Genomic DNA, 13,218 nt, shown 5'->3' on the forward strand with positions numbered 1-13,218 from the left:
TGTAGTGGAAGCTCTTGGACGATGCCCTATGGATGACGGGCAGAAGAAATTAGCCTGCGATCACCAGTGCCTCTTTTTTAAACCCTCGTTGGCCAAACACAAAGGCACAGGCGTCCGGAACACATTTTCCAGTGGCATTTTGGACCTGCCTCCCTCCCACCAAGCCTGGGTTGTGTTCATTAGGCATCAAACGGAAGAACATTGACCGAAACGGTCACTGCCAGTGTTTTAAAACATTTTCCATTGTGTGCCATAATGAACACAACCCTTGAATGAGACAGTCAAAAATGTGCCACTCCAAGTCTCCACTGCCGTGCAAGATTGTGCTCACTGAATGGAAAGGTTGGCTCAAGTCTGTTCCAGGAAGAAGGATGGATATAGATACAATAGAGCCACGGAGGAATTGCATACTGTTGTGGAAAATGAGATGCGGAGAGAAACAAGAGGTGCAAGAGATCAAAAGGTATCACTTCTAGGGCCAAGTCCTTCTTAAAGGTGGAAACGATCGTTTCTAGTGTCTTCCTTAATGCAATTAAGTCCACTTCAAATGATGCCACTTTTTTTATATTGAACTCAAATATGTTCAAAAGAACTTGACCAGGGCAATAAAGGTGTGATGCAAAAAGTGAAAGGTATAATGACAGGCACTGACAAGTCCATTCAGAAATGGGCAAACAGAAAGTGACTATTAGGATGGGACTGGTCAGTAACCAGTCAGTAAAGGTCAGTAACCAGGAGTAAAGAATACCACTTTTTTTACTGGGGGTTTCTCTTTCTTGGCTCAGTTCATAACATACGTTCCTGGGTGTGCAACTGTGCACATCTGTAACAACAGAAGAGTCACTGTCCAATTACCGAGCAACAGCACCTAGCAGACATTCCAGCCTCACGCAACATTCACCAGAGTTGTGGACTCGAGTCACAAATTACACGACTTGAGACTCAACAGAAAATAAAATAATGAAACTTGACTCAGAGCCTCAAGACTCAACTTTGACTTGAGAAATTATCTGGCCAAGTTTTCTAATGCGTTCTCTCTCATTTTGTGGCACAGAGTCTACGGGGATTACTCTACACACAGCCAGAGACCGTAGCGTCGCCCTTGCAAAACAACCTGCAACAGTTTGGCTAGTGAAACGCACCCTCGGCACTCTGATTGTGCCAGCGAACTGACAAACAGGCCGGGTGGTGAGCTAGCATACAAATTGCTGATCTGCTGTACCGCTATAGGGTGTAGCACAAACATCAAATTATAGGAAGAGAAGATGATTTATTATGGAAAACATGCAGCTCCAAAAATTGTTTGGTGATCAAGAATACTTTGCAAGCTCATCAGCAATGGGGCAACGATTACTAGCATAGGCCTACTGGTATGTAACAATTGCTTGACATGTTTAATTTAGTTATGAATTTTGCATTTGGAATTTGTTTCAAATGAATTATTACGGTGGTGAGGACGCAGCATAGGTGTGGCCCTTCACTTGCCCTCTCCAAACTCCCGTCAGTGGAGTTTCTCTTGTTCAAATGTTTGCTGTTGTTTTCACATGTTTAAATGAATAGGCCCTATGTGGTAAATCTCTATTCCATCTAATACTACAATAAATGCTAGCATTTCATCATTCCATCCCCGAACCTTTCATTGCAACACGTAGACATTTGTTTCATGTTTGATAGGCTTCCGATACATTTTCATTTAGCCAACCATTTCTTACCCTCTGAGTGGCGCGATGTTTATTGTGCACATGCACATTAACAAAACTCATGAGGTAGAAGTTCTGTGTATTTATTTTTATTCATTGTATGGTTTGCTTTGTTCATATTTCCCGGGTTACGTCTGAGTTCCGTGTGTCTATGTCCTACGTCTCGGTCATTCTGGTTGTGTATAATAGGAACGTGCACGCCTCAGTGCACAAAGAAATTGGCTACGTGGCCTGAGCTCCAGGCTTTGGAGTCAGAACGTTGAATAAGATAAAATTGTTCCATGTATGCATGTGTTGAAATCTCATTAATAATAATTAAGTCTGATTAAGACAAATGTATGTGGAAATAAAGTTTCACATTGTAGAAGCAGTTGATTGGTGGTAATCGTATGGTCCTGGAGGCCAAGTGCTTATGTTGTGGAGGCCTACCTTTTAGACCGCCTGTTAGACAGATTCCATTTGGTTTCTCAAGGGGAGGCTGTACAGCCTTGCCCTCTACCGGTGTCGATTCAGATAGGACAGGTCAAAAGGATTCTCAGGTACATTTGTTTACATTTTAGCCAGTAGTCACAAAGTACTGGAGCATGTCTTTAAGTCTGATACAGAGGCTATTTCTTTTGGGCTATTGCCTGTGCAAAGGGCCTTCAGAAAGAATTTAGACCCCTTGACTTTTTCCATATTTTGTTACGTTACAGCCTTATTCTAAAATTGATTAAAAAATTATAAAAATAAAAATCTAATCTAAGCACAATAACCCATAATGGCAAAGCTAAAACTGGTTGTTAGAAATATTTGCAAATTTATACAAAATAAAAAACAGAAATAGCTTATTTACATAAGTATTCAGACCCTTTGCTATGAGACTTGAACTGGAGCTCAGGTGCATCCTGTTTCCATTGATCATCCTTGAGATGTTTCTACAACTTGAACGCCCAATTTTTCAGTTTTTGATTTGTTAAAAAAGTTTGAAATATCCAATAAATGTCGTTCCACTTCATGATTGTGTCCCCACTTGTTGTTGATTCTTCACAAAAAATACAGTTTTATATCTTTATGTTTGAAGCCTGAAATGTGGCAAAAGGTCGCAAAGTTCAAGGGGGCCGAATACTTTCGCAAGGCACTGTAGATTGATTTTTTTTCTCATCAATTTTAGAATAAGGATGTAGCGTAACAAAATGTTGAAAAAGTCAAGGGGTCTGAATACTTTCCGAATACACTGTATATTTGGAAAATGCACTGGTATATTTTATATGATATGGGGCTTTCACCATTGGATCACCAAGACCTGTAAATAAATCTACACTCTGAGCACGTCAACCTGCTGATGTCATGTCCTTACGACTGCTACATGGTCCCCATTTCACAATTACATCAAAATGTGTTGTAGACAAAATCATGAAAAGGGCTGTCTGGTAGTCTCAATGAACAGACAAAGATTTGTAGTTGAACAAGTTGTTGCATGGATAGATTTTTTTTTACTTGACTTGAGACTTGACTTGCTCTTAGAATGCACGACTTGGACTTGACCCGTTCTACTTGGGACTCGACTTGAGACTCGGACCTTGTGACTTGCTTCTGACTAGAATAATAGTGACTTGGTCCTACCTCTGACATTCGCTACCAAACATGTTTGAGGATAAATAAGACAGATGTGTAACATAGCATCCAAACTTTGTAAAGTGCCATATTGTATTTAGTTAATTATTGGACTGCTAGGTGAGGATCTTTCCTGTTTATTTGTATTATTATCAAACCATCCCCCAAAAAGTAGCTAGTAACAAAACAATGTGTTAGTAAACCACTAGCTAGCTGCACTACCATGTCAAGCCAATAGGTGGTGCCTGGTACACTCACCTGCTGACCCAAGACGCAGGGATGCCATGCATGGCGAACAGGGTGAACTGCAGATGGTCAGTGGTGCCCGAGGCCTCCTTACAGCTACGCCCCTCCACAGGAGACTCCCCCTCGGCATGCTGGGAGATGGATAAGGAGGAGTCAGGCGAGGAGCTAGAGGAAGAGGAGGCGGGGCAGAAGGAGCGCAGGTAGAGCTTGGCCAGGTCATAGACTGCATCCGTCAGGAAGCACATGCTCTCCTCTACGGGGCTGAGGTGACCTGGAGGGGTCAAAGGGTATGGAGAGGGTCATGTTAACTCAAACGATTTCAACTATTTTTTGTTGATTTCTGTAAGCAGGAAGTTACGCCACTGTGTGTGATGATATTCTGATCAATCTTGCTGAGTCAAACTTTTAAATGTGTGAAAATTGTGACTGGTTGTTGTAGCACTCACCATTTGCCGAGCCACCTAAGGATTTGGAGCCCACCTGAGACAGAAACGTAAAACAGATATGAATGATAGAAATCCAGTCCTGTCCTATGCCCATCTCTTCAGTTCAGAGAGCTGTTAGTTTCGTTTATTAGGATCCCCGTTAGCAACCGCACATACGGCAGAAACTTTTTATTTGTTCCATAAAACATAAACACATAACAGTGATATATTGTAAACAGAACATAATTACTATTTACACACTTCATATATACATATTCTTATATACAGTAGAGTTAAATCAGATCTCTAGAGAGAGGAGAGGTGCTGTGACAATATCTTTTTTATACATTTTTTAAAGCTAAAAACTTTCTTTCCTCTGGTGGTGGAGCCTTCCACGATTACATGGCTCTATACATAACTGTGACGCATTAAATCTGTTTTTGGTTTGGGTACTTTGAAGAAACCCATAGTGGCATGTCTGGTGGGGTATGCTTGTCTGCTTGAAGTGTATGCAAATAGATTATACAAGTGGTTAGGCATTTTCTATGGGAGGCACACAGTACTACATAGAGCTATGACTGCATCAAGTAACTGATGCAAGCAGTAGAATCAGAAAAAAAACACAAAACAAATACACCTTATGGAACAGCAGGGTCTGTGAAAACACACACATACGCACACACACGCACACGCAAACAAACGCTAGCACTCTACACACGTACATTGAAATAATGTTGTATGGTGGCATTATACATTTTGTATTGTAGATATGTAGTGGTGTAATAATGTTATATGATGAATATATGATTATAATATTATCTTCATGAACCCCAGGAAGAGTAGGTGCTGCCTTGGCAGGAACTAATAGGGATCCCTAATAAACCCCAGGAAGAGTAGCTGCTGCCATGGCAGGAACTAATAGGGATCCCTAATAAACCCCAGGAAGAGTTCCTGCTGCCATGGCAGGAACTAATAGGGATCCCTAATAAACCCCAGGAAGAGTAGGTGCTGCCATGGCAGGAACTAATAGGGATCCCTAATAAACCCCAGGAAGAGTTCCTGCTGCCATGGCAGGAACTAATAGGGATCCCTAATAAACCCCAGGAAGAGTAGGTGCTGCCTTGGCAGGAACTAATAGGGATCCCTAATAAACCCCAAGAAGAGTAGCTGCTGCCATGGCAGGAACTAATAGGGATCCCTAATAAACCCCAGGAAGAGTTCCTGCTGCCATGGCAGGAACTAATAGGGATCCCTAATAAACCCCAAGAAGAGTAGCTGCTGCCATGGCAACAGCTAATGGGGATCCCTAATAAACCCCAGGAAGAGCAGCTGCTGCCATGGCAGGAACTAATAGGGATCCCTAATAAACCCCAGGAAGAGTTCCTGCTGCCATGGCAACAGCTAATGGGGATCCCTAATAAACCCCAGGAAGAGCAGCTGCTGCCATGGCAGGAACTAATAGGGATCCCTAATAAACCCCAGGAAGAGTTCCTGCTGCCATGGCAACAGCTAATGGGGATCCCTAATAAACCCCAGGAAGAGTAGCTGCTGCCATGGCAGGAACCTATAGGGATCCCTAATAAATCCCAGGAAGAGTAGCTGCTGCCATGGCAGGAACGAATAGGGATCTCTTCTAAACTTGACCAAATTCAAAACAGCAATCCTTCTCTTTCATTATTAGATCTTCAATAGACAAATATGATGGTTCACTGTTGTCACTTCACTTCTCATTTTGTGCACTTTACTAGGTGAAATAGTCGTTGAAATGAATGGCTACATCAAAAGGTTTTGTTAGTCGGTGCCCAGTAGTAGAGACATGAACAACCCATACATTGATATATTCATATGATGTTTATGCATCGTTGAACGTACCTCTGGCGAGCGTGTCCTGGGGAGGTTGACTGAGCGTTTGACTTTCTTGACTGCCTCCGTGATGGCCTGGGTCTCTACCTCATCCAGGGCACAGCACAGGTTCTTCACCATCTGAACCACCCCATCCACAGTCTTATACTGGGTACTCTGTGGTGGAACAAAGTCATTGTTCAGAGTGTGTGTGAGAGCAATCTCTGTTGAGTTACTCAACAATTGCAAGTGACTCTTGAAACAGCACGTCTTCCTGGAATCTATAGGCCTTTCGCAATTGTGTGTGAACTACCCACGCAACGCACAACCCCCAGTCAACGCCTGATAGCAATTCTGCACCACAACCCCACCATACATGTTTAAGGCCTTCAATGCAGCATCAAAGAGGTGAATTAACTTCATAAATTACCTCATTCTGCAGGCAGATGTTGACTTGATTGTGATAGCCTTCCAGATAGTCGGCCAGGCCTTGCCTGGGGAGTGGGGGGGGGGAGCGAGAGAATCAACAGATAGTTATTGGGAATTCCAGGTGGCCTTATTTGGCTCCAGACAATGGTGAAGATGATGCGATAAGAAGCAGAAAGAAAGTTCCTACCTGGTGACCTTTTCCTTAAACAGCCTCTCCACTTGGGTCAGGTGCCTCTCCAAGTCCACCGGAGAGGAGTCATCTTCCGCCTGCATGCACACAAAGCATGAAACAATGAGATCTCACTGTGCTCTCACTCCAGTCTCACTAGGTCCTCAATGGCTGCAGTCCAAACACGTTATTTTTTACCCCCTCAGCCCTGGCGCTAGCCACTTTCCCTTGGGGGAATCCCCATTGTAACCGGATGGAGTTTGATTGCCATCTTAAATGGAGGTCCAATTCAATAATGTAGCCACCCTCGGTCCTCGAATTAGCTCAAGGGAGCAAGTGAAGAACTCTGATCACTTATGGGGTTGACATGACCCACAATTCAAACTGTAGTCACGTGTCATACCCCGGTGGCCGCGAAGTTTCATATTTAATCAACACAGCTGCATTTTCGGCGAGACAAAATGATGACACGAGCTTGCTAAAATATATATATAAATTGGCTTAGTCTTGTAGTGAGTGGCCTATAAAAACGTAGCTAGCTTCATTTAGCAACATATTTTTGGCAATTCTGAAATGTATTGGAATAAATGACCAAACAATAAAACTAGCTGGCCAGCTACGGGTAACTGTAAATAGCAAGCTACCTGACAGGAGTTCTAGCTAGCTACGTTAGCTTATTAGGTACATTAATAGCTTTAGGTTGGTTGTTTTTAAGCTCAACTTCAAGATTTCCACCAAGAACGTTGTCTACCCGTCGGGGCCTCCCTCCCTCCGCAAGTCTACCCGTCGGGGCCTCCCTCCCTCCGCAAGTCTACCCGTCGGGGCCTCCCTCCCTCCGCAAGTCTACCCGTCGGGGCCTCCCTCCCTCCGCAAGTCTACCCGTCGGGGCCTCCCTCCCTCCGCAAGTCTACCCGTCGGGGCCTCCCTCCCTCCGCAAGTCTACCCGTCGGGGCCTCCCTCCCTCCCTCCCTCCGCAAGTCTACCCGTCGGGGCCTCCCTCCCTCCCTCCGCAAGTCTACCCGTCGGGGCCTCCCTCCCTCCCTCCCTCCCTCCGCAAGTCTACCCGTCGGGGTCCCCTCCCTCCCTCCCCCTCCGCAAGTCTACCCGTCGGGGCCTCCCTCCCTCACTCCCTCCGCAAGTCTACCCGTCGGGGCCTCCCTCCCTCCCTCCGCAAGTCCCCGTCCCTCCCTCCGCAAGTCTACCCGTCGGGGCCTCCCTCCCTCCCTCCCTCCGCAAGTCTACCCGTCGGGGTCTCCCTCCCTCCCTCCGCAAGTCTACCCGTCGGGGTCTCCCTCCCTCCCTCCCTCCGCAAGTCTACCCGTCGGGGCCTCCCTCCCTCCCTCCGCAAGTCTACCCGTCGGGGCCTCCCTCCCTCCCTCCGCAAGTCTACCCGTCGGGGCCTCCCTCCCTTCGCAAGTCTACCCGTCGGCCTCTCTCCGCAAGTCTGAAAGTTTGTCTTTCTGGACGTCTGTCTGTTTCATTGACCATCTTCCAGGCCTCTGACCTCTAGCTGGTCTTTCTTTGTGACAAACACACACACACCAAAGTGATATGTCGCTGATTTGGTTGGTTTGGGTCTTACCGATCGTGCCAGATCCCTTCTCATGGTGCTCTGGGAGAGCAGCTGGAGCTTGATCTCTGCTTCCCACTTCCTGCAGCTCTGTACATACTCGTGGCTGCCCAGGCTGTGTTTACTATGGAGAGGACACAGAACCACAGGGGTCAAAGGTTAATATGATATCATGGCACCAATCGGAAGAAAACAACAGGGATTACCTTGGTCCAAAAAGAAACACTCATGTTCTTCTGCCTTTTCAATACGTTTTTAAATGTTTCCTGTTGCCTGCTCAAATGAACAACACCCGGCAGTAATATCCTTATGCTCAAACAATTGAGGCACGGGCCCAGTCCCATTTCGACAACATCCGGTGAAATTGCAGAGCGCCAAATTCAAATTAAATTACTATAAATATTACATTTTCATGAAATCACATGTGCAATACATCAAAATAAAGCTTAACTTGTTATGGCTGCAATCCCGACATCAAGATAAGTGTCATCAACAACCGCTGAATAGCATAGCGCTACATACAATAAATATTACTATAAATATATTCATGAAATCACAAGGGCAATATATGAAAACACAGTTCAGCCTTTTGTTAATCCACCTGTCGTGTCAGATTTTGAAATGATGCTTTACAGCAAAAAAAGCATTCCAAGCGTTTGTTTAAGTTTATCGATCGCACGATAAAACATTAAGTACACTTAACATCAGGTAGCTTGGTCACAAAAATCAGAAAAGCAATCAAATTAATCGTTTACCTTTGATTATCTTCGGATGTTTTCACTCACGAGACTCCCAGGTTACACAACAAATGTTCCTTTTGTTCCATAAAGTTTATTTTTAGATCCTTTGTTTGTTTGTCGCGTTATGTTCAGAAATCCACAGGAAAGAGCGGTCACGACAACGCAGAGGAAAATTCCAAATAGTTTCCACAATGTCCACAGAAATATGTCAAATGTTTTTTATAATCAATTCTCAGGTTGTTTTTAAAATATATAATCGATAATATATCAACCTCAAATGTCTTTCGCAGTAGGAGAGGGAAAGCAAAAGCTATCCAAATTCTGTTGCGCGAGCAAATCTCATGAGACCACTTGATGCGATGTTATCGTTCTGGCTCATTTTTCATATCCCTTTAAATGGAGCAATGGGAGGCTATGGAACATGGAGTTTTCAAAATCGAAGCCGCTTCCTGTTTTGATTTTCCTCAGGGTTTCACCTGCCATTTCAGTTCTGTTATACTCACAGACATTATTTTAAACAGTTTTAGAAACTTTACAGTGTTTTCTATCCAAATCCAATTATATGCACATCCTAGCTTTTGGGCCAGAGTAGCAGGCAGTTTACTTTGGGCACGCTTTTCATCAGGAAGTCAAAATACCGCCCCCTAGCCCAAAGAGGTTAAACACTTAACACCCACTTAAAAAGTTAGAGTTCCCATGAATCTAAAGAGTGAGAGGGGGACCTGACTTGAGATGCTATGCTTAGCAGGGAGCAATGGAAACATGAGTCTAATTCCATCACTTTCTGAGGGCTTGCCAAGACCAGACAAGGCTGGGAGAGTCTAGATTTTAAAAAAACACACACACACACACACACACACACACTTGTAGTGGGACACAAAGCAATACAAATATGTGCGCACGTATAAGTATGCACACAATGTGCCTAAGAAGTCTCTAAAAAAGGGAGACCTGCTATTGCGCAACCCCTCCGTTGTTTATTAGTAAAAGCATCCACTGCAAAATGGCCAAAAGGAAACATTTTCCTAACACAATTAAAAGAAAATAGCTCCCTGCTTGTGGAATGTTGGCAGTGATCTTATTGATATCCTTCTTTTATCTCACTCCCCTCTATCTGCCCGGGGACATTGAGGCAGGATTGTGGGAAACGCAGGGGTCAGTGAGGTTTCTGAGTATGTACAGGACTCACTTTTGCAGCACTTCCTCCTGGCCGCAGACCTTGAGGACGTAGCTGCCAATATCCACCTGGTTGAGGTCGTCATGAACCCAACATAGGGCCTGCATGATGAGGAGTTCCACAGGAGAACTCACTATGGGGTAGAAGGTGGTGGGGGGGAGAGAGCGAGAGAGGGGAGAGAGAGAAAGAGGCAGGAGAGCGAGAGAAAGAAGGGCGAGAGAGATTAAAAGAGGGGAGAGAGAAAGGGTGGTTAAAACAAGCATAATTGCATACACAGACCTGTAAAGTGTATCCTTCCCTTTTCCCTTCTTTGAAGTAATCACTGATTAGACATGATTGGTGAGCGCCAGCCCTCCACCACAGGGCTTTCAATGGTCCACTCATTTGTAATCAGTGAACACAAGAAAGGGAGAAAGGAAGAATGCACATGTAAAGAATTTGAACAGGGTCATAGGCTGCATCTCACACTACTAAGGGGCATCAGGCATAAAGCAAGATGGCCTTTGTCTATGTCTAGTCACAGGTAGGAGGGGAGCAGATTTTAATTAAAGGAGGAGGTTAGATCTAGTGATCCACGCAATAAGTGAGGATTCCAAGTCCAAGAGGCTCAATGGAACTATGTCCGAAATGATCACTCATGTAAAAACAGTCAATAATTGGCCCGACAGAAGTTTAAAAAAAAAAAAAAATACCGTGGAGGGCCTCTTGGATTGATTATACTCATACTTAACCTGTTCCCAGACCTGTATGTGCCATCTTGCCAACTTCTATAGTCATGATAATGACCGTATAGGAGTTGTCAAAATATTATAAACAGATCTAGGACCAGGCTAATTCATATTCTATTACCATATTCCCTTATTCAATAAAAACAGTTAACCGAATCCAGATCTCAAGATGCTACAGTACTCTGTTATTGGAAAACACATGTCAGCATGTCTCCTTCTAGGAAATATGTGTGTGTGTGAGAAACCTGACACACAACAGATCTGCCACTTCTGGCGGGGGGGGGGCCTTCTCCGTTTGATGCCAACACACACAGAAAAATCACCCCGGGCTCTCCAGCAATAACAACCCCACACCCACTGAGGAATGGACCGGATTAAGGTACCAATACTAGAGGGATTCAGAGCGTGTTTTGATTGGTCACGCCTTGGTAGTGGGTGGGTGCTGTGAGGTGGCTTTCTAGGGATACTTGGGAGGCTAAAATCGCCAACGACTGAAGAGGGGGGCCTTTTGGTAGCCTGTTCCCAGATCTGCTGGTGCTGCCTTGCCTCCTGGTCATAGGAGGAGGCAAGACAGCACCAACAGATCTGGGACCAGGCTGGCATTTCCGAGGGTGTGTGTTGATAAAAAAAATTTAAAAGACTCTACAAACTCACACATTGTGCTGGAATGTTTGAGACGTGCAAGGTCACACACACCAACATGGGTGTTAGGGGGTTGGTCTGGTCTAAAGCCGGATTGGTGTCTATGATTACAGTACTAGTCTAGCAACACAGCAGGATGCTAGGCAAAAGGAGAACATAACAAGTGAGAGAAAGAACATACCAGAAGATAATAAGAGAGAGAGTATGATGGCCAGTGCATTTCAGAGAACTGCAGCAGAGTTAAAAAGAGATGGTTTGATTAAGGTGGCATCCAACACTCAAAGCCACAAGACATCCACCTCAGCCAGTTCCCAGGGTTTCCCCTCTCCCCACACCAGGGTATCACTAACCTAAATCTTGCTGTTGGAGATTCTAGCCTAAGAAAGAAGTCATTATCTCCCTGGTAACAGAAGCCAGCTCGGCTCTGATTGGCTGCTAAATACAGTAAGAGTGTCAGCGGAGAGCAGAGAAGCTGCAACAGTAGCAGTTGGGGAAAGAGTTGTCTGGGAAAGAGTTGTCTGGGAAAGAGTTGTCTGGGAAAGAGTTGTCTGGGAAAGAGTTGTCTGGGAAAGAGTTGTCTGGGAAAGAGTTGTCTGGGAAAGAGTTGTCTGGGAAAGAGTTGTCTGGGAAAGAGTTGTCTGGGAAAGAGTTGTCTGGGAAAGAGTTGTCTGGGAAAGAGTTGTCTGGGAAAGAGTTGTCTGGGAAAGAGTTGTCTGGGAAAGAGTTGTCTGGGAAAGAGTTGTCTGGGAAAGAGTTGTCTGGGAAAGAGTTGTCTGGGAAAGAGTTGTCTGGGAAAGAGTTGTCTGGGAAAGAGTTGTCTGGGAAAGAGTTGTCTGGGAAAGAGTTGTCTGGGAAAGAGTTGTCTGGGAATGGGTCAAACACCCCCACAGTTTACTTTTCCACGTGTCACATTTAGGAAGCTGGTAAAACGCTGGTGGAAGTGGAAGAAAGGGGCCCGGCCTACCTGACGACAAAGAGAGGAACGCCACAGAATAGAGAAGCAAGAGACAGGGAAAGAAAACAAACAACTTTTCAGCCTGCTCTCCTTCCCCCCCGCACACCACTCTTCTAATAGAATGGAGAACTGAAGGCCAGTGTTCCTGTGTGCCAATATATACCACCTTGGCTTTTCCATTGTGACCAATCAGGGGAATCTAAACACAACAATGTGGGTCAGCACAATTGGGTAGCAAACCAGGAAGTGCACTGAGGAGGAGGCGGTGTGGCCAGCGAATCAGGCCTGGCCGTACAGTACAGGGGAAGGAAGAGACAGTGTGACCAGTTAGTGAGGTACAGAGAGAGACTGGGTCAGCAGGACTGGGCACACACACGCACGCACCACACATGAAATAGCAAACGATACCAGTTTGTTTGGCACAGAGGGTTAAAAAAAAAGGCAATTAGGACAGATGAAACACAGACATCATGTGAGGAAAGGGAGGGATGCCATTTGTAGCTTCCCAGCTAGAGTCCTCAGTGGGGACAGACAGCGCCTAAGCTCATAACACAGTCAGTATTATCCACACACAAAAGGTTGGTGTTGATTCGCTGCCAGGGCCCAGGGAGTCCAGGACAGACTCCATCAGAGAACTTGGTCACAGTGTGCGGGCCAAGAGAGATCAGTGACTGGCTTTGGAGGGGTTGCCTCAGAGGCGGAGCTACAAACCTGGGGTCAGCCAATGACAACGCACCCCCAGAGAGTGAACGAAAAGCCCTTTGGATGAATGAGAAGATAATATAGAGAAGGCCTTTGGGGCGACACAGGGACAAGGTTACAGAGAAGGCCTTTGGGGCGACACAGGGACAAGGTTACAGAGAAGGCCTTTGGGGCGACACAGGGACAAGGTTACAGAGAAGGCCTTTGGGGCGACACAGGGACAAGGTTACAGAGAAGGCCTTTGGGGCGACACAGGGACAAGGTTACAGAGAAGGCCTTTGGGGCGACACAGGGACA

The 13,218-nt window shown here is 45.3% G+C and overlaps 1 protein-coding gene across 2 annotated transcripts in view; it reads right to left on the reverse strand.

Annotated features, from left to right (window-relative positions):
• Nucleotides 1–13,218, reverse strand: part of LOC112259204 (phosphatidylinositol 4-phosphate 3-kinase C2 domain-containing subunit alpha) — a 73,215-nt gene that overhangs the window by 32,999 nt on the left and 26,998 nt on the right. For both annotated transcript variants that reach the window (XM_042330071.1, XM_042330115.1), the window contains exons 5-11: nucleotides 9,907–10,027; nucleotides 7,990–8,101; nucleotides 6,426–6,505; nucleotides 6,240–6,303; nucleotides 5,840–5,986; nucleotides 3,989–4,022; nucleotides 3,555–3,813 (exon numbers count right to left, since the gene is read on the reverse strand). In XM_042330071.1, the coding sequence (XP_042186005.1) occupies nucleotides 3,555–3,813; nucleotides 3,989–4,022; nucleotides 5,840–5,986; nucleotides 6,240–6,303; nucleotides 6,426–6,505; nucleotides 7,990–8,101; nucleotides 9,907–10,027 (817 nt within the window). The remainder of the gene's footprint in view (nucleotides 1–3,554; nucleotides 3,814–3,988; nucleotides 4,023–5,839; nucleotides 5,987–6,239; nucleotides 6,304–6,425; nucleotides 6,506–7,989; nucleotides 8,102–9,906; nucleotides 10,028–13,218) is intronic.

This window comes from Oncorhynchus tshawytscha, linkage group LG01, assembly GCF_018296145.1.
Source record: "Oncorhynchus tshawytscha isolate Ot180627B linkage group LG01, Otsh_v2.0, whole genome shotgun sequence".
Classification (NCBI taxonomy): Eukaryota; Metazoa; Chordata; class Actinopteri; order Salmoniformes; family Salmonidae; genus Oncorhynchus; species Oncorhynchus tshawytscha.